This window comes from Alligator mississippiensis, chromosome 10 (genome assembly GCF_030867095.1).
Source record: "Alligator mississippiensis isolate rAllMis1 chromosome 10, rAllMis1, whole genome shotgun sequence".
Taxonomy (NCBI): domain Eukaryota; kingdom Metazoa; phylum Chordata; order Crocodylia; family Alligatoridae; genus Alligator; species Alligator mississippiensis.
This window is the reverse complement of record NC_081833.1, coordinates 1,691,192-1,718,275: the sequence shown is the minus strand read 5'-3', so window position 1 is coordinate 1,718,275 and position 27,084 is coordinate 1,691,192. Positions and strand designations below refer to the sequence as shown.

At 50.2% G+C, this 27,084-nt stretch overlaps 2 protein-coding genes across 4 annotated transcripts in view; both read left to right on the top strand.

The window, feature by feature from the left end:
* The window catches only part of GRK3 (G protein-coupled receptor kinase 3), a 106,648-nt gene extending 89,641 nt beyond the window's left edge, over positions 1-17,007 (top strand). Inside the window, exons 15-22 of one of the 2 annotated variants that reach the window (XM_059713330.1) lie at positions 132-232; positions 1,220-1,286; positions 1,774-1,869; positions 5,492-5,654; positions 7,295-7,431; positions 7,953-7,988; positions 8,800-8,913; positions 9,450-17,007. In XM_059713330.1, coding sequence (XP_059569313.1) covers positions 132-232; positions 1,220-1,286; positions 1,774-1,869; positions 5,492-5,654; positions 7,295-7,431; positions 7,953-7,988; positions 8,800-8,913; positions 9,450-9,611 — 876 coding nt within the window. In that variant the 3' untranslated portion in view covers positions 9,612-17,007. The remainder of the gene's footprint in view (positions 1-131; positions 233-1,219; positions 1,287-1,773; positions 1,870-5,491; positions 5,655-7,294; positions 7,432-7,952; positions 7,989-8,799; positions 8,914-9,449) is intronic. The other variant, XM_059713331.1, reaches the window with a different exon arrangement.
* An 8,107-nt stretch (positions 17,008-25,114) lies between these two features.
* The window catches only part of MYO18B (myosin XVIIIB), a 127,119-nt gene continuing 125,149 nt past the window's right edge, over positions 25,115-27,084 (top strand). Inside the window, exons 1-2 of one of the 2 annotated variants that reach the window (XM_019486890.2) lie at positions 25,115-25,357; positions 25,826-26,527. In XM_019486890.2, the coding sequence (XP_019342435.2) occupies positions 25,904-26,527 (624 nt within the window). In that variant the 5' untranslated portion in view covers positions 25,115-25,357; positions 25,826-25,903. The remainder of the gene's footprint in view (positions 25,358-25,825; positions 26,528-27,084) is intronic. The other variant, XM_014594791.3, reaches the window with a different exon arrangement.

Here is a 27,084-nt window from a genome sequence, read left to right as displayed (position 1 = left end):
AAACCCATTTTTTTCAGTATGAGTACATGCAGGAGCTGTGCCCATAAACGTTTCAAAGGATTGATGGCACGAGACTCAACTGGCTCCATAAAGTTGCACAATGATTATTTTCTTGTTGCTTTTTCACTCAGAATGTGGAGTTACCAGATTCATTTTCCCCTGAACTGAAGTCCCTTTTAGAAGGGCTTCTCCAGCGAGATGTTAGCAAGAGGCTCGGCTGCCAGGGTAGAAGGTAGGCTCTGACTCCTTTGTCACTTTGAATGAAGGATCTACTGTATTTTACATTAAAATCTGCTTCCTGTTGCTGTAACATGTTAGTGTTGGCGAGAAGGTATTAAAGTGCCATATAGAGGGGTTTTTCAGCCTGCTTTGGATTATTGGCAGGCTAAAAAATTTCTTTTTGTGATGGAAGTTCATGCAGGAATTATGGCTAAGTTTGTTCTGAATGTTTCTTGGGTTTGATGGCAGTTAGCTGAATTTTATTTTGCACGTCACACATTTTTGCTTGCTCTGTAGCCTTCATGCTTTTGCTTGATCTGGCTTTTTCTTTCGAGAAGCAACTATGTCTTGACTCAGCTGTCTTGAGGACTGTGCTTATTCCCTCATTTTAAATCATGTGGCCGTCTTGTCACTGTTAAAAAAGGTCAGTGTTTGCTGGCAGTTTTAGCATGAAAGTATGTGAGAACCTGGCCTTCTCCTAGTTTGCCCCCACAGTTAATTGTTGATGCAGTTGAATCATTTAACCATCCAACTCCCTTATTTGTGGACAGTGATATCGGGGGGCTCTGAATGACACTAACAAAATACACGCTCGCTTCTTAAATTCAGGCTTCCATTATGTAGGCAACAATCTCAGCATAAAAATAAAGTTAACACATTGAATAGGGGAGACTGTGAGAGCTGGGAACCACTTACAGGTTCTGCTAACAAGTATATGGTTTAGTATTTAAGACAGTAATACATACTAGGAAGGTGTGGGTGTTTGGAAGCATTCATTTAGCTATAACCATTTTTCCATGTTCAAGTATTTATTTTTTTCTCTTCTGTACTGAGAAGGGAGTTCATTTTCCTAAATAAAAATATATTTTACTGAGGCTTTGATGGAAACATTCAATCTTAACGCTTCTAATTTAAATCAGTAGTTTAGAAATACATTTCTTAAATCTGAGAAATCTGTTCTTTTTTTTTTTTTTGAGCTACTTTTTTTTTTCTTTTGCAGTGCACAAGAAGTAAAAGAGCATCCTTTTTTCAAAGGGATTGACTGGCAGCAGGTCTATTTACAGAAGGTAAATTCATTAAAACTACAAACAACTCTTATTATAAAGCAGTACAATGAAGGTAAGGAGACTGAGATAAGATAACAGGGAGCAATTCTCTCTGCCTTGTACCTGGTCTAGCCCATAACATCCGTGCTGGTTTAAGAGCAGCGTTGGTGTAAAATGTGAACATCAGTGTTAGTGAGTGAAGAGCTCTGATATGGAGCACTGTGGTCCCACTTTGCACAGCTTCAGATAACTGCCTGGAAGAATCTTGCCTTATCTTTTAAATCATTTCTGCCCTCTGACTCTCAATAAACAACACTAGGAGATCTTTTGGGTGTCTTTAGAAGATTTTTTGCTGAAGGAATAGTATTTACTGAGGAGCCTTTTGGTATTGCCTTTTGGTTTGAAATTCTGTGAAGGATGTGTATGAATGCAGAATGAACTGAAATAATGTATGTTAATTGAGAAATCGGCTGTGTAAACTATACCTTCCCACTTTTTTGACTTGTAGTACCCTCCACCTTTGATTCCTCCCCGGGGAGAAGTGAACGCCGCAGATGCATTTGATATTGGCTCCTTTGATGAAGAGGACACAAAAGGCATTAAGGTATATATGGAATATTTTCCCATAAGTTTGTCATCTTTATACTTTTGGATGCAAGACTTTGAATGACAGCTTTTGGCAGTCAGTACAGGCTCTAGTTATACTCACGCTTCGTTGTAAGGGTGCATATAACTTTGCATACTTCAGTGGGTATATTCACATGCTTTAGAATCATAATGATAAATGATAGAGCAACTTATAGTGAATAAGGGTTTTTTTCAGGTGTTGGTATATTTGTTTTAAATTCTAGGTGGACTGAAGTTTGGTTTCTTTAGCCTCAGGTGAATATAGGTTAATCAGATGGCTAAGTAACTTCAGTTTATAAATCATTTGGACAAACATCTCAGGTTTTCCAAAGCATGTTTCCATGTTTAACAGCACCAAAAATGCTAGGGTAAGGTTTGCATGCAGCTAGTTCTTGGTATGGAGAAAACACAATTGCACAACCACACAAGGATTTGTATGTGCCACACATCCAGTGGCTATTTCAGTAACTTTTCCCACCTCTGACACATTCAGGATGAAATTTTCCTCTCTCCTAACCACCGTGGCAATTTTATTCTCAGTGCAGTTCTCCCTTGGGTTTCCGCAGATACGTTTCCCAGAGATACTGGTGGGAGTTCAGTATATCAAATGAGGATAGATTATGCAGTAGAGAGTCCATAGGACACGTTAGAGAGAAAAATGTGTCTAGTAACGTGACTGCAACTTAACATTATCATGTCCATTACAACTTCAGAGCATATTAAGAACATTAATCCTTCTAACACTCCTGTGAGGTAGGTAATTAGCATTGAACTTCAAAATTAGGACTTCTCAGGTATCTGAAAGCTGAAAAATGTAGGGGGAGAATGCAGGAGACGGACCAGTATGGATATGGCCTGCTTCAGTACTTCCCCCCTTTAGCATCTGCTCTCTGCCACTTTGAGAGAGGGCTGGGAAAATGGCCTAGACGGAGCTGTGGTCTGACCCAGTGTGGCATCTCTTATGTTCTTATGGATCTTCTTGGATGTTAGCATTACAATTAAACTAAAACATATTTAAACAATGCAAAGGAAAGAAACCTAGAGTTACAATTATTCCATTCTTAACTTAATTTCTCGTGCTTATACAATGCAGCACCTAATATACTATTATGTCTTCTGCTCTGAAACCTCCTCAGTCACTATACATAATAACAGAGATTAATGCTCAGGTTCAGAGGCATCTCCCCTTCATTATTTTTAACATACTTTTCTTTTATAGCTTGAACTTTGTTCTTGTTATTAGAGGAGTGAGTCAGGAGAGAAACTAATTGCTCTAAACTTCCTAAGCAAAAACATATTAACTACCCACAGTGCCTAAAATGGGAGCCTGTCTGTCACTGTCACCTTCTGTAATTGCCAGCAGTTGGCATAAAGCGGGTTTTAGATGTTCAGGAAGAAATATGAAGAACAAACTATGTTTTTCTACCGTAGAAGACTCTTCCTGAGCCACCAGTAGTAGTAGTAAATCTCATTTCTGGAAACACAGGTAAGTATGATCTTGTGAGGAGCAACTAGGTTGTCCTTTTTAAATATTTGGGGGATCTTAAGTTTTCAGCAAGGCATGTATTTGTAAATCAAGCTGCTCTCTCATCACAGTTTATTCTTTGCCTAGGTTGTACATTAGTTATATTTATTCCCTGACTCATGAGTTGGTGAGAGTTGCAATGTTGTGTGGAGACCTGCTTCTTCAGTTTACGCTTCGGCTAAGACTTTATAGTCCTTTTGTCAGGACTTGAATAGTCTAGTACATCTCAGTCAGGCCCAGAAGAATGAGTGTTTTCAGAAAAACAGCTTTTATAGCTTGCTGGGAAGAATGGCACCGTTTGGATACGAGCTCTCAATTGTTACATTTCTTTTCCACGGTCTGTGGTGATGAGTACAAGGGAAGTGCCCAAAGGCCCCAGTCGAGATCAGAGCCTCTTTATCCATCTAATAGCACAACATCATCTTTGCTCCAGTGATTGTCAGCAAAGCAGGCAGCAGCTGATAGGATGTCGTATAACAGCAGGGTAATGGGGTGCTAGGCAGAGGTCGGTAGAATGCTTTCCCAATTTATATTATCGAGTTCAGTTATTATTCCTTCTTTCTGCAGCTGGTAATCCTCAGCCTGGCATTAGCTGGGGTTTTTTTTGGGGTGTAGGGAGGGGTTTGGTTGCTTTTCCCCCACAGATCTGTTAGACCCTTGGCCAACATGCCCTGCCATAATGATTTTATTTTTGCTTTGCATCGGAACCATTTGGGACAAGCAGCCCCAAGCGCAGACTGCTAGTGCAAGGATGCCATGGTCTGGGAATCATGTGCTTGGTTCCTGGGCTTGCTTGCTTAAATACAACAGAAGGGAAGTTCCCTCTGCCCCGTTGCAACTTCGCCCCGTGGCTTGCTCTCTCTCCTCAGCGGTTCTCCGCACCCCTCACTATTAGCAGCCTCACATTCAGATTGGCCCTTGTGACATCCCAGAGAAGAGGCCTTTGGTCTGAGAGCCTGTGCGACCCCAAGGGCCTTTGGCTTGCATGGGGTCTGCCCATATCCCTTTGGAAATAAGAGCTTTTCTTCCAGGACGAGTTGGCCTGCTGAGCCTTAAATCTATAAGGGGCTCAGCAGGGTGGGGACGGGGTGGGAGGGAACAAGCATGGCTTTCTTTCCTTTCTGCTGGAAAGTCTCGGACCTGGCTGGAGCCCAGGAGTGTGTATGTTTTCTTCAGTCCTCTGCTGCTTGGCTCTAGTCGACATCCTTTGTGGTCAGCAAAGCCAAGTGAGCACTGTACCATGCTTCTCTGAAAGGGAAGTCCAGCTTTTCCAAAGAGGGCTGGAGCAATGAGTGAACGGATAGCCAAGTTGAGATGAGGGGTGGAGCATCACTGAAGACTGACTCTGAAACGGAAAGCACCAATCATCTTTTGGAGGAAAAAATATTGGTCGTTCTTAGCTCTGTACTACAGACTTGGTGCCAGTGTGTTCAGCCCACGAGGTCGCCGTATCAAACCGCAGGGAGTGCTTCTTTTCACGGAGCCAATAACTTCAGTTGCATTCGGCACAATGCAGTTTAAATGCAGGAGTTAGTGTGGGAAGGGAAAAGGGCTTTGTGACATGAAAATTAGGTGAAATCAGCAGCACACATTTACTGTATTTTAAAGGTGAATTATTAGCGATGTGAAGTTACTGCGGAAGCATGGAAAAGCATCCTTGTGGGGAAATTGCCTTTTCATATCAGCGTAGGATCTATTTTTACAGGTTTTTTATCAGAATTCTTCTCTTGAAAGTGCTTTTAAAACTGCTTGATATGCGATTGACACTGATTGTATAACGGTGTTAAGAATTCAGCCATATAAAATATCTGTTTAAATATAATGGTGACAGAACGTGACGGGGCACTATCGAACAGGACTTTCAGGCCTATCAAGCCAAACAGTTTTTACTCGATTGCTCCCAAGAAACTAATATTTTGTACCCTGTGCAAAACTAGAAGCCATCTTTTACTTTAAACAGCATCTGAATCTGGTCTTTTAAAATGATGTCTAATGTGGCCTTGGAATCGTCACGTGTCTAGAGTGGGAGTGGAGCTTACTAAACTCCTCTTTTTATGACATTTTTCTTCCCTAGTTGCTTGATAGCGACCAAGAATTGTATAAGAACTTCCCTCTGGTGATATCAGAACGCTGGCAGCAAGAAGTAGCGGAAACCGTCTACGATGCAGTAAATGCAGACACAGATAAAATTGAGGCCAGAAAAAGGGCCAAAAATAAGCAGCTTGGACACGAGGAAGGTAATACATTAAGTAAAACCAGCAGTATGTCGCGTGCCTGGTAGTAAGCAAGTTCCCAAGAGCACCTTTGATATCGTCAGTCATGAGCTATCCTTGGAGATCATGCTCTAGATCAGTGGGGGCCAACTTTTTTGGCAGGTGTGCCACAAATGATCCCTGCACCCGCCCTGAGCGCTACTCTGATCCTCTCTCCCTGCCTGATCTGCTGCTCTGCTTTCTGCTCCCAGTCGCGTGCTCCCTGCCTGATCCGTTCTTCTGCTTTCTGTTTTCATTCCTGTGCTTCCTGCCCCACTTTTCCTGCCGTGTCTGCTGCTGTATTGCCCCCCCCCCCCAAGCTGCCACCTCCCATGCCCAGGCTGCCTATTCCCCTTGTGGCATCCGTGCCCCATCTCTAAATAGTCCTTTGGATTTCATTAAATTTGATTTATTTATTTGTCGTATTTCTATAATAGTTAATGAAACCTCTACTGGCTTTTGAAAATGCTTTGGGATGTTTTATGAATCGATCATTTGGCCTTTTTCAAACAGCCACTAATATATACTTTAAAGGCAAGAGAGAGTGCTTTGTGGTGCCTTGAGCTGACTTCAAGTATAGCCTATCTTCAGGTTATGCAGGATTTTAATTTGTGGCAAGGATGGAATCGTAAATTAAATCCTAGCCATTAAACTAAACGTTAATGCCTTGCCTGGCATACTGTGGACTGATGACTCTACTGGGACGTTTTGTTAGGTAATAGATCTGCTATAGTGGATCCATTACCTTGGTCCAGATGGTGCATTGCCCTGCATCCGCTCAGCATTTACTTTGTGCTGAGGAAGCATTTTGTCCCGAATTCTCCCTCCCCCTCCTCTACCCCCACTTTATTCGTATTGTTTTTGTGTGCTCTCTCAACATAGCTCAAAGCTTTTCCTTTGTGTGGTTTTTTTATAACCTATAATAAGCTATGAGTGATGGCATTGAAACATGGGCATGTTTCTTGATCCAAATGGTGGTGCCAGCCACCCAAGGATTGCTTCCCCCATATATGCTAAGCAGCAGCCCCAGCAGGCTAGCTCATCACAAGAGCTCTAAATTGGAATTGCTATTAAATGAGAAAGGTGTCAAAAGCACAGCCACGGTCCCTGCCCTACAGTGTGTTATCTGCAGCCTTCTGTTTGTATTGTTCCTTCAGGTCTTATTCTGATAAATTCTTAATTAAGTGAGTCAGGGATGGGGAAAGTAATATCGAATTGAAGAAGTCTTTTTTGCCACTTGAGAAGTCAAGCAGAAGAGTCCTGTTGCAAGCCTGCAAGCTTGTCCAGATAGGTTGCTTTGCAAGATTTTGCAGTCCATGCTTTCCACTAGGAATCAGATGTCTTCTTCCACAGAGCCAAGTTCTATTCTCAGTTACTCCAGTACAGTGGCATTGACCTTAGATGTAATTGGGAGCAGAACTGGGTCAGTGTGTGTGTGTGTGTGTGTGTGTGTGTAATAACTAGAAAGCGACAGGGGACTTGCTCTAGAGAGTAGTGGGTGTGTGCAATTTTTGGTCGAGAGGTTTTGAAAAGCATGAGTAGGCTTTTTTGAACACGTCCTATTTCTAGAGTGCTCTCTGTATTGTAGCTTTACTTGCCATAATGACGTTTTTATTTTGTCCCAGATTATGCACTAGGAAAGGACTGTATTATGCATGGGTACATGCTAAAATTGGGGAATCCGTTTTTGACTCAGTGGCAACGCCGTTACTTTTACCTCTTTCCAAACCGACTTGAATGGCGAGGAGAAGGAGAATCTCGGGTAAGTGTAATCGCTTGCTAATATCGTTGTCAGGAGGTACCAGAGGCAGGCGGGTAGTGTAGGCTAGACCTGCAAGTCTGCACGCAACCACGTGCCCCATGGAAGTCAGTGAATTTTGCCTGAGTAACTGGTGATGCCAACATGCTCGCACCGGGTGCATCTACGTGAGCCTAATAACACTGCTCAGTAGTGTAGCGCAGTGGTTAAAAACTGTGCTAATAGCCTACTGCTCAGTGTTATTAGACTAATGCTCAGTAAGTGTCACAAAATAACTGTGCCAGCGCTACTGTGCAGTAGCTCTTGTTACTGCTCCTTTAGTTAGTACTTCATTAAGCAAGTACTAAACTAAATGTGCAGTAACTAAGGCGCGTCAATGAACGTGTAGACGCGCTTGCTGGGTAGTGTTTGAGTAGCGTTTTATTGTGTTGAGTAGTTGCATCAGTTCTAAGATCTATAAAATTGACTCTGCAAAATCATTTTTTTAAAGAATTTGGTAGTTCATGATGATGTTTTTCATTTAGGACCTCTGGCGTATATATCCGAAAAAACATAAACTGGTAAGGTGATAGAAACTCTATAGCATTTGACTTCAAAGGAAATACTAAAGTACCTGTAGATCAGTCCACTTGTGATCTTGTTCTAGGGATGTCATCTCTGTATTTAGTTACGTCACTTGAGATTTTGAACTCATTGTTCTTGCATCACAGCACTGAGTGGAACCTAGTATACAAAGCCTCTTGTAGGCATATGTATAGATATGTAGTGCTCTTGTATTCCCCTTCAGCACTTGGGTAGTATGAGGATTATTTAATGGTAGATGAAAATGTTTCACACAAATAATATTTAGAAAGTAAATAATGTGAAATGTAATTGTGTTTTTTGGGGGGAACGTTTTTTTCCCCATAAGAACCTAATCAGTGCCAGATTGGGTCAGAGCGAGGGTTCGTCCAGCTTGGTATCCTGTCTCTGACAGATGCAGGAGTGGATACTTCAGAGGGAGATCATTGAACCCGATATATGTATTGAGTGATCTTTCCTCTGTTCATTACCCTCCCTGGTGTCCACTGTCATGGGCTTAGATGTCAAAGGAAACATCTCTATTTTATAGCATCTAGTCATGCTGTTATAATTTGCTCTTTGGAGTATATTTATCTCTACTTATACAAGCAAATTGATTACTTCATTTCACTGAGTCCATTCTCTTGCTATTTTTAGTCAATGTATCAGTCACTAAACACTAAGGGACAAATCCATGCAGACATTTAGATAGATTAGTAACTATTCACAGGCCTAGTCTAGATGAGTTAGGATTCTGTTGGCCAACAGTTTCAAGGTGTAATTCTGCTTTCTTTTTCCAATGTACTTTAGCAAAATCTACTGACAATGGAGCAAATAGTATCAGTGGAAGAAACTCAGATTAAAGATAAGAAATGCATCTTGCTGAGAATTAAAGGTGGAAAGCAGTTTGTCCTGCAGTGTGAGGTGAGACACCTGTTATGTTCATTGGCTGCTAAAGAAGTTTCATGTGCAGATGGTAAATTTAGCAGACAAGTATCCAGGGTCCATCATGATAAGTGGGGGAGAGATGGCTGCATGGGGGTAATGCAGCACACCTGAAATCATAGATTTCAAAGAGACTGGGGTCATGAGACATTTTGTTTAACGATAGCGCTTAAATTTTCAGAATTGCCAACCTGCCTGAGAAATCGAAGGCTTGCCCACATGTACAAGTGAATTGGTTGGTAATTGGAGCCAGGTGCTTACCGTGGTTTTAAAGAAGGTGGGCATTCTTCAGCCAGCATTTAACAGCTTTGGTTGCTACCACTTGTCTGGGCTTGACTAAGCGACTTAAAGCTGAAAGGCTGTATGTTAGCAATGTCCTGAGCAATTCATTTTCCAAAAAACTCCATAAAGCAGGTTGTTTAAAATACTTGCATAGAAGCGGGAGGGAGGCAGTTAATATTCTCTAACGTTGGGGTTGATTGTGAAGTCCCTAACAACACGGGTGTCTCTTTCAGAGTGATCCAGAGTTTGTTCAGTGGAAAAAAGAGCTGACAGAAGCTTTCACTGAGGCACAGAGGCTGCTACGTCGGGCTCCAAAGTTTCTCAATAAATCTCGTTCCACAGTGGTCGAGCTCTCCAAACCACCACTCAGCCACAGGAATAGCAACGGTCTGTAGATGGGAGAAGAGAGCAGCATTCACTTAAGGAAATTTACTCTGTCCCTGTGTGTGAGGTCTACGGTGTCATTTTTGGTTCCTCTGTACAATTCCTGAAGCAGGATGTACCTAGAAGAATGGGATGTTTACAGCATGGGGTAATGTCGGGACTCTTTTTCGTGGAGCTTATGAAGCTGAAGCAATGACAAGGTGAATGTGCCCTCATAACAGTTGTCAGTTGTAGAGGCTGCTTCTCATCCCCATGCATTATTGCACCCTGGCGGTGTTGAAAGTGGTGTGTTATCCTAGAACCTCCTAGACGGAAGGAAGACACTGTTTTCTTTGCAATACCCTGGTTTTGGTATATGCCAGACCTGGAAACTAAAATGGTTGCTACTTGTTATCATTTACATTTTTATGTCACTGTTGACATATCCCCAGACGTTGGAAGGAACTGCAAACTTGCCGTGTTGGATAACATGTAATCTTATGTGTTGCCGTGTTCTTTCCAACCATCACTGCTGACTTTAATATTACCTTGCTCCATACTGCTGGTGATCAACAGTGTGACTCTTATGCACTTCCGAGTACTGAATTCTAACTGTCCTGTGGTTTAAATGTTGTTATAACTTCATGGAAATGTTGAACCCAGATTATTCACTTGGTTTGTTGTACTCACGAATAGTAGCTACCACCGTTTTGCTGCTTCTACGTATATGCAGTACTATAACTGACACAATAGAGTAATAATTGGTGGAGAGGTAGCTTCATCTAGTGCTCTGTTGTATATATTGACTATTTCAGCACAGTTTTTAAAGAGCAGATTCCTTTTGACAAGTTTACAGTGAATACAAAGACGGTTCTTTTCCATTTCAGGTGAATTGCACTTTTTAAAAAAAGAAAAGAATATTCCGATTCAGTGCATATTAGTGCATGTTCTAGGGTAAAATACGTGAGGGCCTTGGTACGTATTCTTCTGGGTCACTCTTCAGTTGCTGAACTTGTGGATCCTTCTTTTACACACACGCACGCGCGCACACACCATGTAAACAGCGCGTTCTCATAGCATAGTTATTGCAGACCTTCATTTTAGCCAAGTTCAGAAGATTCCCGTGCATGTCGGGTGGCTTGGCTGCACAAAAACGGTCTAATTTCCCTCGACAGGGAATTCAAAGCATTCACATTGAAAACAGCCTGCGAATGTTGAGGATGGAGCTGACAGGAGGTGAGCTGATCCATGCCAGTTTTATGTAAATTCTCCTTAGTTTGCCATTCATGTGTCACATGGAAACTGGTATTTCACGTAAGACAAAGTGTAATATTTAACTGTTAGCTTCAAACATTTCAGGCCAGTTTCTGCCCTGTTATGCATACTGTGAATCTCATTGATTATAATGGGTTTGCAGGAGGTGCGTATGTCAGAGCTGAATGGGAGCTTAGAGCTAATTCTGTATTACACAGTGTGTTAGTTACTGTGGGCTACAACACTCAGAGAAGTCAGTGGGAATTGCATCTGTGTAAATAGGATTTCTGCCAACAGTCTGTTTTGCTCATCTCTTCTGACCAAGTTTATTTCCAATTTGTTAGTCAGTCACAGAGCTTCAGTAGTGGGTTTTTTTTTTTCAGATTAAGGTAGCAATCTTTTTAAAATTAAAAAGATTCCTCTGTTTCTCCTGAGCATATTTGTAAATTGGATGGCTTCACTACAAAAAGTGGGAATGGCTTAGCTGTCTGCTATGGCATGGGCTTTGACAACAGTGCAAACCACTTGATACTTATACCTTGGTTTGGCGTGAAAAGGGACTCAAGTTTTGAGAGAGGCCGTGTGCCTGGCAGCCGATATTTTCTTTAAAGGACATTACAAATTATTTTTCTTGCATTAGCCTTTAAAATAAGCACCACATCCTGTTGTCACCTACTGATTAGTAATGTTCAGAGTCCAGGTGTCTTTCCGTAAGCCGTAATTGTGGGCTCGTCCTAAACTCAGAAAAGGAGATTCCTCCTCACTGTGGAGAGGCAGATGTTTAATTTATGATGGCGCCTACTGTACGTTGGTTTTTCTTAAGCTTTTGCAAGAATGCCATATAAAGTGCTTATGCTTTTTGTTTTATGTTTTGCACGAAAGGAAAGCTCAAATGATGGTAAAACCACTCTTGCCGTCCTCAGATGACCTGGTACTCCATTCAGATTTTTTTTAGTTCAAGATCTGTTTCGTTTGCTGTCTCGAACTATTTTCCGCAGCTGAATTTTTTTGCCAAAAAAATCCTGTGGGAATATTTGTGGATCTATGAATATATTTCATAATAAATTCTAGAATGAAGGGTTTTGTACATACAAGGAAGATATACCTGCAGGTGAAAAGCTGTGCCTCGAAAACCTTGATTTCTATGAGTCAAGGTTTTATAAATGCTTGCGGAAATATCTTGAATCTAAAATGACATTATAAAATGGAGCTGGGCTGACACTTGAACATGTGTGTAGTTTTGTACGTGATCACCTCATTTTTTGTAAGCTATTATTTGAAAGATCTGGATTTAGATTTTTAAAATGGCAGCTAAAATCTACTGTTGTCTAATACTCATGACATTCCCTTTCCTAATTGCTGATAGGAATCAAGTTTTAATATAAGTGTAACACTTCTTATTTTGATTTTTTTTCCTGGGAATAGTAATATGAGTTACTGAAGGTTTGCCTTTGCACCCATCCCAGTGTCTTAGTTCAGCCATCAGGCTAAAGGAACGAAAGGTCATCCCACACTTCCTTCTGTCCGTGGTATTACTCACAGATGACGGTGAGATGCCAAAAGCTCCAAACCAAATTTTCAGCTGCAGGGAGAGACTTTAAATCCTACAATTCCCAAACCAGAGATCAGGCATCACATTTAACCGCAATTTCAGATACCAAATTCGAGATGCAGTGTCTTCATGGGACAAGCAATGTTCATGGAGTCTATAAAATGCATAAATAGGTAGAAAACCTTGCTAACTTTGAAAATGGACAGTAAGACTTGGCATGGTGTTTCACACACTTCTATCACCTTTGTACACTCAGCAAGTTTTGGGGAAAAAAAATTCAGGGAAGAAAAAATAAAAGCTGCTTTCACTAAGAAAACTAAATTAAATATTAAGCACAGCTTTTTATGTCGTTTATCTGCAAAGCTTGATGTATATATTTTTTTTTCTTATCTCTAGGGTAGATTTTTGCTGTAAGCATTCGCAAGTAAATGGTTTCGTTTTTCTTGCAAGCACAGAAACGCAGTCTGCACAGTGTCAGGTCCCGTCCTGATTATATCCACGTCCCGCACTGGGAAGACTTCACAACAATTCTCCATAATTAATTCTGACATACGAGGTGGTAAACTTGCACGTTCTCAAATTGAATCAAGCGCGAGTAGTGTGATCAGAGCTGGTTGCATGATTAATGCCTAGCCAGTGTGCAAGTTTCAAAGGATCCAGACCCATAGAGACCTAGAGATCTTCCTTAATTACCTTTAGAAGACTTGTGGCTCAATCCTGTATTCTTTATTCAGTCCGTTTGGCGCTGTGGAGGCTGCGTCAGTCCTTCCTATTGACTGTTGTGAGCTGGAGTCCTGAGTCAGGACAGCAATTAAAGCATTTGGTCAGGTTGGTGGGACGTAACCACGTGCTTTATAGGCCTTCCTCGGCAGGGAAGGGGGCCCTGGGTCAGAACCAGAATCCCGTTCAAGCGCAGCATCCATCATTCGTGGAGAAAGGAGAAGCGGAACTGCAAAGGGGGCTTTCATTACCTGTTGGCATTCACTAGAAGCTGAGCAGTATTTCAGTGGGCACCCTCTAACAAGGCCTTATGGTGCCGACACTATAAATGAAGGGCATTTTATTATGCAAATCTGTTAAGTACTTGAGTTCAAACTTGCGAGACCATAGGAAGAACTTTAACAGTGTTTTCATTCCTGTGCCCTGATGTAGGTCATCCCTGCAGCTAATTTTTTTTGTTTGAATGCTTCTTTGCAGAAGTGGCGCTCGACTGTCATTTCATTATTGCGCTAGTGCAGGTAGGTCCAAGGCTGCAGCCTAATAAACTGCTTCTAATAATACTGTCTGACAGGGGAGCTCATCTCGAAAACGATTTGAATCCCTTTATGTTCACTGGGCGCTGGATCCAACCCTCTCAGCCTGTGGGTATCCACTCAGGCTCTAAACCTTTACATGCAAGGCTTGCAGTTTGCAAGAGTGAGTTGGATGAATGCACGGGTGGACCAGGCTGTTCTTGTACATGGACCTGCCCCCGGCACTGGGCTCAAGAAACAGAGCTCAGTCTAGTCAGCATCAAGTTCCTCTACCTTCAGTGACTTTCCACTAGTGAAATGACAGCAGCCTCTCTTCTCCCATTTTTCTGGAAGGAAAGATAAAATAACGAGGTATTTTCCACTTGCCAATGCATTTTTTTTAAATAAATGCAGCTATTAGCACAATCCTGTGCATTGGAAACCCAGTGCATTTTGCACCAAAACAAAGAAATCTGTTCATATGTGCCAAGACCCTCTAAACTCAGCCACATGAGCATTGGCACTACTCGCGAGCCTTGATTCGATGGAAGCTGTGCTACTGATTGAAATCAGGCCTGGGCCAAACCCTGCTCTGCATCAAGTGATTCACATACTTGCATTTTTCAGGGATGGGACCTGAAGTGTTAGTGAGTCCTTCATGAGGGGAGACATACCCGGAGCTCTCTGTGCATTGCTGTTTTCTTTTCCTCGCTCACACTAAGTCCTAGCGCGTAACTCTGCTACGTTTAAACTCCTGTAGACAGATACAGAACCTGATTTGGTTTTCCCACACAGCCAGATTTTGATGATAAGTTGCCTTTACATGAAATATCCGCGTTCTGAATGCATACAGGGGAAGGATTATTTTAAACTGTACAGTGGAAAGTAAAGAGTTCGAATTGTGCTGATTAATATAGGAAATGAGTCAATAGTTCTCCAAACTAAAAAAGATGTTATTTTGAAAAAGTATAGTATTAATTTTTAGTATTGCACAAAATGGGGGGGGGGGAATCTAAGATATATAGAAAAAAATATCTATATCCAAATGTCTGCTCAAATTCAAAACGATTTAATTTTGTTTCTTGTTGATTTATATTCCACGATGTACATATTTATATGAATGATCTTTTGATTGAACATTGCCTGTTTTAATACTATTGTTAAATTGTATTTTTATTTTGTGTTAAACTAATCATCACAGACTCAGCTTTATTTTGTTTAATGTAAAGGTTGCTAAGCTATGTAGGTATAAAACCAAGAATTCTATTTTAACAAGAAGAAAAGGACAAAACATTTTATATTATTTATTAAATCCATGTGTTTCTTCGACTTCTGACATTCCATGAAATTCCTGCTCCTTTTCTGTACAGCTGGTTGTTGCAAAAGATGGCAGTTCCTTTCAGATAGGATTGAAAAGCTTTATTCTGTTTTTCAGAAAGAAAGTCGAATTAACTTGGGTAACACCCTGCCCGCTTCCTGGCTGTGCCCGAGGTCACCCGTGTAACGTGGTGCTCTGTGAAGGAAGCGTAGAAACGTTTTTGTAAATGAAACCCATCTACTTGGCTGGTATTTTAGAGTGCCTCTTTTGGTCATGACCGCTCAGTTAATGAGGTTTTACTCCCACGAAGAGTTGGGGAGAGGAGTCAAACGTAAGTACAGGCACGAGAACATTTGCACTCCCGCGTTCTCGCGGCCTCTTTAGGATCGGCACTTTTCATGGAAAAGCAACGAGCAGTTATAAGTGTTACAGTCCAGAAAATAGGACTTGTTTTATCCATAATGTTTAGGCCGTTCAAGCAGGAAACCGAGATGGCACCGCGAGACATCGGTGACCCATCAGACTGCGTCCGAGGAGCTTCCCTGCGCAGCCGGCCACTGCCAGGCCCGCGCGCTGCGAAATTCCCACCAAAACCTTCAAAATAGCCTTTTAACTGTATTTCAGTGGCACCTGCTGGCTTCAGGGGTGGCCTCTACCGCGGAGCCCGTCCCAGGGCCAGCGGACGGGTTGCAGGTGTCTGCCCTAAATATTTGCTGACCCGCTGGGAGCGGTGGAGACAGCTGGAAGTTCACCTCTTCCTGGTGGCTCATTACCAAGCAGAAAGGAGACCTAAACTTGTGAATCATTTGCTAAAACTAATTTACCCACTTCTATCAGGGTATCTGCGCTTCGACAAATAGATTAGGTCGTAACAAGGGCTTTTGATCTCCGCACGTTGTGAAGCCAAAAGTGCACAGACTTCGGTGTTTAATTAAATAGCTTTCTGCTGATGGGGAGCTGCTTTTATTCGTCACTGGGGTTAAGCCTCCTCTTCTCGTTGATGCGCTCTCTGAAGTGCTTTCTTTTCAGTGGGTGCCAGCACAGTGTCAAGGCAACTGCCTCTTGGTTTTTTGTTCTTTGTTTTTTAATTTTGGCTGCTGGTTTTGGGTTGGTTTTGCAGTTTTTTTTGCATTCTTATGCTTGTCTGTAGCTTATTTCTGTGGCCAGCAGGGAACCGGGACAGGAGCGGTCCTGCCCAAGAGCATCCGCGGAGATAGAGATTAGGCCAATATAAAGGAGACACCGGTGTCCTCCTCAAACTGCTACGAAGCACTCTCTTAAATGTGTCCCGAGGCTGATCGAGCGCGTCTTTAAACGATACCCAGAGGCTGGGTTTTTGAAGTCCGAGACTGAAGGGCAGAGCATCTGCGTTTTCCTGATGTATTCGTTCTTTCCGTTCTCGTTCGTTAGACTGAAGAATAGGGCTGGGGCTGAACCCCCGAGTCCGGCTAAGCGCCACCTGTCCCAGCGGGTCTGTTGTTTCTCGGTGATTGAGAGAGAGCTGAGCAGGTCCGATGATATAGAGCAAGTAAAACCAGTCCTGAAAAACAGAATAAAGCAAGACCTTCCTGTGAAAGGCATTTTTTTTTACTCATATTTTTGGTGACTTAATTCAGCCTTGCAAAAGCAACGGCGCGGGAGCAGTTTTACGTTACTAGCAACTCGTGATTAAAAAAACAAAACAAGACAAAAAAAAGAGCGAACCTGTTTTCAATGTGTACTTTAATGGTAAGAGAAGCCAGTATTTGTAAATAACTTTAGATATTGTATCTATGAGGAACATTATTTGTTTTCTGTACCTTGCTCTTTTCATATTTATTGTGCGGAAGAGGGTTTTATACCTCATTGATATACTACTAGTGCACGTTTGAAGTAGTATCTTTCAGAGACTGTGTGCAGAGTTTACAGTCCTCAGCAGTTTCTGTGATGTGCCACCTTTAGTTAATTCGACCATTTTTATTTTATTATTATTATTTTTTTAAATGAGACATTTTGGAACAGCGAAGCTGCTTCTGTGTGTTGGTCGACTGCTCTCATACAAAGAGAATTACAATAAAAAAACAATCATGTGAGCCTGCTCTGGTCCTTCATTTTTTCTCTCTCCGAGCGAGGCCGTCGGGCATCCCGGCTCGCTGGGACGCGGGCGCCTCGATGCAGGTAAGTGTCTCCCGAGCCGGGAGCGTGTCCGAAGCACGTCCTCCTGACGGAGGATGGCTCGGATGGAAAGAACGGGGGATTTTTAAGGACGGTAGCGTCAGTGCAGTGAGGCCTTGCTTCCCAGGGAAAGGAGACTCCTTGCATCGTGTGAACGGAGCCGCCTTCCCAGGCTCACGGAGAAGGGGAAGAGCTTTTATTCTGTATTCACTCCTCGGTGCTGCTGCGGTGCCTTCTCCCTGCCCAGGGCCCGGCTCAGGTCTCCCGCGGCTCGTCCCGAGGTGGGACGCAGGCTCCGCGCTGGAGCCACCCGGACGACGGCTGCCCAGGCCCTCCTGCCAGCTGCCGCCATCCTTCAAAGTGCAGCGGCAGCTGCTTCGGGAGCAGGGGCAGGCCCACGCTGGAGGCAGGAGGGCCCGGGCTGCGCTGCGTGGGGCTGCTGTGGCCCCGGGCCCCTCGCTGCGGGGGCACTTGCCGTGCGGCCACCAGACACGCTTCTTCGGTGCTGCCGCTTGGCTTCTCCCAGAGTTTTCTCCAGTAACGCACGCGTTCAAGTTCGGCTCATTCACCAGCCCCTTTTCCCCTGGCTCTCGCAGGCCGTCCCCCTCACCCGCGGGACACCGATGTTTCCTGCGTGCAAAATCATTGCATTCGTCCTAATGCGTGAAGGGTGCAGGCGGCAGAATCGAAGAGCCCTTCGCCCAGGCCGTTGCGGCGCAGGCCAGGCCGCGGAGACCCGAACCCGCCGAGTTCCCACGCTGCTCGAGCGGCCCAGAGCGGCAGTAAAGCAGAGGCCTGCAATGAGCCAGGCCTCCCCGAAACGGCACGCCTTCCAGCTCTCCGCTTCGAGCGGGCCTGGGAGGTATTTTTAACCAGTGTTTGCGAGGCGCTTGGGACGACTGTCAGCTCTGCGCCGGGGAACTGAAGTCTAATATTCCTGTTTTCTTTTCTTATGAGTAGATCTTCTGAGGCCTCTAGCACAGGCGCTCTGGAAGCGTACAGGCAGCTCTTTGGAGAGGGGATCGGCAGACGTTGCGTTTCACACGCCGCCGTCCCTCGGGCAGCCAACAGCGCCGGCTGTTTCTGTAGCTCAGCTTTCTGGATGCTCCAGGTGATCGCACCTGAAATCGGGAGCCTGCCGCGCACGTCGGAAACCGCTGCTGATCCAGCCGGTGTTTGGGAGAAAATGGAGAATACTGATCCTCTCTTGGACCGAGCTAACAGCGGCTCCTAAATCCTTGCAAGCCCAGGATCTCGTTCCTTTGCAGTGTTTTCCTCAGGCAGGTTTCAAGATAATTTCTCTCTCCTTTTAATTAAACTATCTCAGGCTCCACTGAGCAGTGTCTGCACCCACGGTCCTTCTCCTCCGGCCAGCAGAGCTCTTCCTTCGACGCGGCAGCACCTGGGAGGCCGTTCTCTCGCCGCAGCGAGCATCCCTGTGTCTGAGGGCTCGTGTAACCACGTGCAAAGAAAACAGTGCTGCAAGTAGTCCCCGGAGCGCTGATCTGAACGCGCATCCGGCCCAAACAGTGGCTGCGGTTCGCAGGCGGGGGCCGGAGCCGGCGCTCGCCTACTTGCTTCCGTCGGGCCTGACACCAGGAACTGCGGGCGAGTCGCTCCGGGCAGGTGGCCTGCGTTGCGCCCCGGGACTAATCCTGCCTCCGGAGCTCCTCAAAGAGCCTGGTGCTCGTGTTTATCCACTGTCCCGTGAGCCCCGGTGTTACCGAGCTGCGTCATCCCGGAGTCCTTGGACTTCGTACTGGGTTAGGACGCTGCCGGGATGCTGAGCGCGCCGGTGTCTCCGCCGAGCTCCCCCTCTCCGTGCTCGCTGAGTGGGCTCCGGATGCATTGAGGTTGCTGAATTACCTCGAGGTGATTTTCTTTCCATTGTGGAGCGGCGAAATTGCTCTATTTTAAGGTCATGGGCCCATCTGGGGCTGTGAGCTCATCGGCGCTGGGTCAGCCAAGGTCAGAGCTGTTTGCATGGCAGGGAAGCCCCGCGCGCTGCGCATGGAGCGGGGGCTCTGTTGTGCTCAGTGTGGAGCTGCTTGGGGGGCACCGCTCCCTTTGCAATGAGATGAGAAGCGGTGTCTCATGCGGGGAGCAGCCCCCCGTGCTTCTGCACAACGAGGGGGGAGAGGGGAGTGCGGGCCCAGAGCCTCTGGGTATTGGGGCACCTCCATGCTTGCACCTGCAAGGGGGCACGGAGCCAGGCTGCTGGCACGGCACCCTCACCGGGAGCGCAGGGCTGAGCTGGGAGAGGGTTTCTGGGCAGGGCTGATTCCCTGTCCCGTGCTGCCCCAGGTACTGGAAGCGAGCAGGGGGGTCTCCCTGGACATGCCTGGGTCACGTGGCAGGGCCGAGCAGAACAGCGCCCAGGCACCTCAGAGGATCGGGGCCTGGGCAGATTGCATGCACCCCACAGGAGGTAATTGCGAGGGAATTTGCTTTTTCAGCCCTTTCAGCAGAGGGTGGCAAGCATCTTTTCACCCCGGCATGCTCTCCAGCTGAACCCGCCTCCGTGAGCCCCCCAGGCAAGGTGCAGCTTGTTGCACGGACAAACGTGTACGAACACCCTGGAGAGCTGCATCTCCTCCTTTGCTGTGCTCTCTGCTCTTGCGGGACATCTTCCTTGGGCTGTGCTTCCTCAGGATGACCCGGAGGCACCGGCTAGAAGAGCGGCTCTGGGAAGGGGCAGCTTTCATGGGGGGAGAACCGGCCCCGGCATGATCTGCGCCTGCCTGTGCCACGTTTGTAGCTCGTGCGCCTCGTATTCGCATCCACAGCTGTCCTCGCCGTTCACGTGATCTCTGTGTGGCAACCGCCGTGGTCTCCCTCCACGTGTCCTCGGCCTGTCTCAGCACGGGTCCCTTCGATGCGCGCTGTCTTAAGCAAATGAGCCCTGGGGAGGGGAGGGGGGTCTGCAGCATGCACGGGCTCCCTCAGTGTTCTCACGAGGGGTGTGCAAATGCTCGCATGCATGTGCACGCTGCCTGATGTTTGCAAGCCTTTGGGCCTCTTTGCTCAGCTGCTGGCCTGTGCAGGCTCAGACTCAGACTGATGCTGCATCGGGGCAGAAAGATAATTTCCCCCCTGGTCAGACTGGCACGGAGTGGGGGGTTTTGCCGTCCTCTGCAGCAGGGGCTCAACCTCCGCCTGGCATCTTGCGTGCGTCTATTAACCTTTTCGGACGACGCTGGCTGGCGCCGTCCCCCCGTTTTCCGTGGCAGATGTGTGTGTGATGCTTGGTGCTGTGTCAGGCTTGACGGCAGGTTTCCGAAGAGGTCGGGCGGTGGGTTCGTCGGAGATGGTTTGCATGGGGCTGATCCTGCCGCAGGCAGGGGTTGGGCTGGATGTGACCCCTGGAGGGACATCCCCGCCAGCCCCGCTGCTCCCTGATTGAGGACGAGCACCCGCTGCCGGGGGGCCTTGCACCGACCGGTGCTGGGCGTGCAGCATCGGGCCCCTCCCCTCCAGCCTGCAGCCCCTGCTCTCTGTCCCCGCAGCCGCCGTCCCACGGTGCCCGCGCGGCTCTGGCTGCCTGACGGCTGGGACGTGACGGCCCGCGACAGCTGCGTCCCCTCCCCGGGCTGCGCGGTGGGTTCGAGCCGGGCTCTTGGCCATCGCACAAGGCGCTTGGGGGAAATTCCTCCCAGCACACGAGCTGGGGACGGGGCTCTGTCACCGCTCACCTTTTGTGCCCGAGCCCCCCAGGCTGCCCTGCTCACCCAGCCCCTCTGCCCCCCCGGGTGCAAGGCGGTGGCCTCAGGGCGCCCCACTGGGTGCTGCACCACCGAGTGCTAGGAGCTGCATGTACCATGTGTGCATCTGCACGTGCTGGGGCATGCTCGTGCCTGCAGAGGTCACGTAGCAGCATCCATTTGGTTTGGTTGTGTCTGAGACCGGCCTTTGGTTTTAGCACACGGACACCCCCCCTACACACACACACAACTACCAGGGAAATATGGAAAAATCCCTTCCCTCCCAGTCAGCCTTGGGCCTAAAGATGCCCTTCTTGTCTCCCTGGCTGTGCGAGTGTGAAAGGGGTGCACGTGCACGTGAAAGGCTGACGGCGCACATGCACTGGGAAGGTGCAGGGGTGCAAACGACTTGCAGGGCAGGGGGGTGCGTTTGCAAGAAAGAGAAAAGGGGTGGATGTGGTCGGTGCGACGGTGAGCAGCTGGAGCGCGCGCGGATGCGTCGCAAAATCTGTGCGTGGTGGGTTGTGGGGGCACACAGCTGTCGGTGCGTGTCGGACACGGCCGAGTGTGTGTGTGCATCTGTGCCCCCCCGGCCTCTCCCTCCCAGCCCCCCTGGCTGCAGGCCCAGAGCTGCCAGGCCCCTTGCTCAGCCCTGGGGCTGGCGTGTATTTTTAGCCGTGACATGTGTCACCTCAGCTGCTGCGCGGGGAGGGGCGGCCGGGGGCTCCTCCGTGCCTCTGGTCTCTCGCTGCCTCGGCTCTTTCTGCTTGGGAGGATCGCAGAGGCGGACGCCCGTCTGTAGGACCTCGACCCTGAGCCCGCCCGTGTAGACGGTACCGTCCCCGCCACAAGCCCTGGGGGAAACGGGGGTCGGGACCTTGGAGACGAGCATCGCTTTTGGGTTCCAAAATGGACTTTTTTGGGAGTGCGAGTCGCGGGGCTCGGGGAGGTGGCGGGGCTATTTTTAGCGAGGAATGGAGGGCAACAGGAGCAGGCCGGGACGCTGTGCCCGGGGGCTGAGCACGGGTGTGCGTGTGCTGGGTGCTAGGCAAGGGCAGGCACTGCTGTTAAGGTGGACTACCTCCCTTTCTCGGGCTGGGTTTTGGGGGGAGAGGGGCCTGCTTTGGGACCGTTCATCAGGGCAAGAGCGGAGCAGATCTGCCCTCTGCCCCCAGCTCCGCACGGAGGAGAACGTGACGCCTTGTTCTCGGTGCTCGGGCTCGTGTTTCTGGGACAGCGGGCCTGGACCAGACCTGTCCGCCTGCCCCCGCCAGGCTCTCGGGCGGTCCCAGACGGGTCTGCCATGGAGCACCAGGCTTTCGCCTCTGCTTTGCCCGGTCTAGCAGCTTAGAAAGGCTGCGGCCCAACAGCCCCGGAAAGCAGCAGCTGCAGGAGTCCTTGCGCGGGTGCGTGGGCTCCGGGAGAGCGCACACCGCTGCGGTGAAACGTGCCCCCGAAGCAGACACCGCTGGGCCGCAGGCGCGTGGCCCCGGGGTGCTGCTGTGCGGGGCAGCGCGTGGTGGGGGTCGCGTTCGGCTGTGTCGGTGGCATGCACTGGCTTTGGGCTGCCGGTCCGGCGTGGGCGCATCTCGTACCGGGAAAGGCGATGTTTCCCGAGGACCAGACGGGTTGGGGAGTGGGAGCAGAGAGCCTGAAGCCCCCCACTCCCCAACGGTGCGCCCCCAGACTGGACGGGGCGAACGAGGCGCTCGGGGCAGGGCGGCCAGGCCGGGGGCTCTGCCCACGTCGGCGTTTTGCAGGAGTAAAAGGGAGCGGGCAAGAAGTTGGGTGGAAGCGGCTGGGTCTGGACGTCCCGAGCCGGGACCGCCGCCCTGGGACGTGGGCCTTGCAGGCGAGGAAGAGGAGGAGTAGCAGGGAGCGTGGTGGGCACGGGGCCCCCTCCCACAGGACAGGGCTCGGCTCAGGGTTCGCTCCTCTGCCAGAAGCCAGCCCCGGCTCCAAGCAGTGACTGCGCTGGGTGCGTTTGGGGGTTTGTGGGGGCGAGTGGCCTGTGCCCCAAGCAGCATCATTGCTTGAACTCCCCTGGCGAGGGCTGCAAGCGCGCCCTGCGCCGTCCCACGGCCCCAGACCACCGCCTCTGCCCGGAGCCGTGGGGCCCTGCTGCCCTCCAGTGGCAGCTTCGTGGCACGGAGCGGTCTCCGCCCGGCTCCCTGCTGTGTCCCAATGGAGCCGGGCTGGCCTGAGACCGGGACAGGCGGGCGCCAGCCCCTGCAGCCCCTTCCTCTGCTCCCTGCTGCGCCGGGTTTGCAGACGGGGGTGTTTGTCTGGGCCGCCGGGAGCACCGGGCTTCTGGGTCTGGATGCAGGTCGTGGCTCCCAGGCCCCCCTCTGCACCGGGGTCAGGCGTGGCGTGGCGTGGCCAGTGTCGAGGGCAGAGAGTGGAAATGTTTGAGGACCCACCTGCTCTGCCAGCAGAGCCACGGGACCCAGAAGTGGCCTGGGCGCGTGGGCACTTTCCCCATCCCCTGCCCCACACCTGTCGGGCTACCGCTGCCCATCAAGCAGAGCCAGCAGCGATGCCCTGGACCCCTTCCTGGCGTGCAGGGTGGCACGGTCCCCCATCCCAGGGCTGTGACTTCCTTGCAGTCATCCCCAATGATGCCCCGAACAACTCGGGTGGGTGCAGACTTCATTAACCCGCGGGCTGCTGCAAGCTCGCAGGGCCTTGCTCTTGCCCTCGTCCCCAGAGGGCATCAGGTTTCGTACCCGGCGACTTGCCACCTGCCCGGAAGGCGCCCGCAGGCTCCGGGGTCAGACGGAGCCATGTAGGGTGCGACACGGCGTTGGGTCCCTTGTCTTGTGCATTTATGACTCGGTGACTAACGACATCTGTTTCTCTCTCCTTCCTCCCCGTGTGCTTGCGCGGTCCCACGTGCAGTTCCATGTGTCATTTGTCTCCATAAATCATCATTCCTTGTATCCCACCGAAGCATCACAGTCCATCCGACCCACCACGGCATCAGCATGGCCATCTCATCACGCCTCGCACTGTGGGAGCAAAAGGAAAGTGAGGACGTGTGCGTCGCGTGCCCGGGCCGTGCGCTCCCGGGCATGTCGGGATGAACGGTGGTTTCCAAACGGGGAGCCACGGGGGCACGTGCTCGGTGCTTTATTCCTCTGCTGCCACTTCGGCCCCGAAAAAGATTTGGCATTGCACAGTAAACGCTTGCACGCCTCTCCCGCCGTGATCCCGCCGCCCTTCACTGAAGCCCCTTGCGGGTGCGCTCGCTTCTGGCTTGCCGGGAGGTCATTTCTGTGGGGCTGCTTTCGCTCTCCTGCCTTGGGAAAGGTCGGCCGCTCGTAGCAAACCCCAGGTCGAACGACCCGGTTCGGTGCACGTGGACAGTGCGATAGGAGCCAGGCCACGTGTGGGTCCGGGCAGGGTCGGGGGTTTGGCTGCCTCCTTGCAGGGCCGCACCTCTAACACCATTCACTGTTTTCCAAGCTCCGAAAACAATCAAGGGAGCATTTCCGTGAGTGTCCACAAAGGCCACGTCCCCTGTGCGGGGAGCGCAGAGCTGCCGAGAGAGACTCGCTACCGGCACATGTCGTAAGGAGGTGACCACGCTTTGCAGGGGCCTGGGTTTGCTTTCCAAAGCTGGCAACAAAACCGCTTGATCTCTACCCAGACTTCACCTTCTAGGTTGCCCCAAGGGTGGCTCTCCCCTCCAGGAAGACGGGTACCAATCGTGCCAATCAATTAACGTTAAAGAAAGAATAAGGAAGTAGAATTGCATCTTGTTCTGGATGAAGTTTGGGCGCGGGGGGGGAGGATGCTGGAGACTTCTCCCAGGGTGGAGCTGTAATGATGAGCCAGATCAGGAGAGCGAGCTAACGAGGCGCCGGCAGGTTTGCACTGGCACGAGAAGCAGACCACGCCGGCCAAGTCCGTGCCGGGGGGATTTTTGGAGGCGCCGAGGGGAGTTTCTTTGCTCGTGGCTGCCGGGCTGCTCTCCGTGCTTCTCCTGCAGGCTTCGAGCACGGCGGGGAGGGTTTCCCTGAAGGCCTTTCCACATCGGAGTTGCTCTCCCGGCCTTCGGGGCAAAGCCTGCCCCCCGCGTGCCGTCTGTACGGGGCTCGCGTGGACCCACCCCGGCTCTCCCACCCACACCTTTGCAGCCCGCTGTTTGCAGACGAGGTTGGAAACTGCATGGGGGGCCCAGGTCCTGAGCCGTGGGCCGTTCAGCTTTTAATTTATTGGACGTTTTTTAGTCTGGTCGATTAAAAAATGCTCCGTGACCATTGCCGGGTCTCTCCCTTTGCTGCCCTGGTGCGACTGCGCTTGGTCCTCTTGTGTGTGCGACTAACGGCTCCCTCGGCGCGGTCCTTTGTCGAGGACTCTGGTCGGGCCCCCGGGTCCTCCTCAATGACACCCTCGCCTGTGCCCGCAGATCCGGGAAGAGGACCGGAGCCCGCCGCCTTCCTCGCCCCCTCTGCTTTTCTCCGTGATCCCCGGGGGGTTCATCAAGCAGCTGGTTCGGGAGACCGAGAAGGAGTCGAAGGGAGTCAAACTGAAAGAGAAGATCCTGCTGAATGAGAAGGAGGATGTGAGTAGCAGGTGGAGGTGGGACCGTCTGCCCCGCACGGTGCCCTCGGGCGCTGGCCACAGGGCTGTGGCTTCAGTCAGTGGTGCTGGGGGTGCTTTGGGTGTGTGATGGGGCCATTGGGAAGCACTCTTGGTCTGTTCGAGTGAATCACAGACCCGGGTGTCTTGTTGGGTCGGGACCTCCACCCGCCACCGCCCCTGCTCCCCGGGCGCATCCTGCACCCCATTTGGCTAGGTTGAATTAGGACTTGGGCTCATCGGGGATGCAGATGCCGCCCTACGATAGGAATAGGGATGCACATCTCGGCCCACGGGTGCGGAGGGAGCTATTCCCCTAAACCCCGTGTCCTCTCTGGGCGAGGCTGGACCTACGCCCATGCGAAGGCTGCAGCACGGGAAGCCGGGCAGGGTCGGCGCTCGCTCCTCCGGACCTGCCAGGGTCGTGCTCACGCTCCGCTTTTGTCCCTAGCCCCTGGGGAAGTGCGACGACAGCTCAGCGCAGCCGCTGGCTCTGCAGGCCCAGGACATCCTGGAGGTCGGAGGGGCGATGGGGAGCAAAGGAGAAGTGCTGCAGAACGGCCTGAACGGGGAGAAGCACGAGGAGGGGGTGGCCGCTGCGCTCCCCCCCAGGAAGACGGTGCCCTTCAAGAGAGCCGTGGGGAGGGCCAACCTCAAGAAACCCACCCCTCCTGCGTCCGAGACAGCTCAGCCCAGCAAGCCTCCAGGCCCGGAGCACCAGAGCAAAGGGGACAGCCCCCCGGGCACTGCGCAGAGACCGGGCAAGGGGCTTCAGCGCTGCCCCGAAGGGCTGGGGAAAGAGGGGGAGGCACCGGGCAGGAAAGGCCTCGAGACCGCGAGGAAAGAGAAGCAGCCACCCCGGACCAAGGCAGGAGTCAAGAAGGAGCCGGGAGGGGTCAAGAAGGAAATGGAAGAAGTTAAGAAAGGGGCTGGGGAAAGCAAGAAGGAAGCGGGCGTCAGGAAAGGGCCGGGGGAGCGCGGGGAGGAAGCAGGAGGCGGCGAGGAGCGGGAGCTAAGCAAGAAGGACGCAGAGGAGGTCGCACAGGAGCCCGGGGAAAGCAGGCCGGCCGGCCAAGAGGATCCCAAGAAGGTTGAGGCAGAAGTGGAGGAGACGGAGGAGCCTGGAGCCAGCCTGGACTCCGACACGGTGAAGGTGCGCCTGTGTCCGTGTGTCCTGCTTTCGGGCTGTCCCGTGCCCCACCATGAACCTGGACCCGGGGCCCCTTTGCTGCACGCCCCACCACAGCAGTCGAGGTCCCGGGTCCCTGCTTTGCTGCAGGTTCAAGGGGGCGATTGCAGCGCCGCTGGGGCCGGAGCCGTGGGAGCCCCGGGGAGGAGGCTGTTGTGCCACCCCGTTGCCTCTCCAAGGCCCCGAGAAGCCGAGTCCAGCCCTGGGCAGCCTGGCCAAGGGAGCGGGGTCTTCCACACATTTGCTTTTTCCTCTCTTTTTTCTTTTCTGGGCATTTTTCTTCCCCCACAGCAGCAGGGAGGAGCAAGGGGCTTTGCTGTAGGTCAGGACTTGGCTCTGCACGGACGCTGCTCTCCTGACCTCCTTGCACGCAGGATGGCTAGCAGGGGGGTTTGCTCTCCCATGCAGACGTGGGGGGTTTGCTTGCCACAAAGCCTAGCACAGCTGCCCGCGCCGCTGAGATGCATGCAGGCTTGCAGTGGTGGTCGTCCTCTCTCTCTAAGCCCCAAAGGTCTCCACTT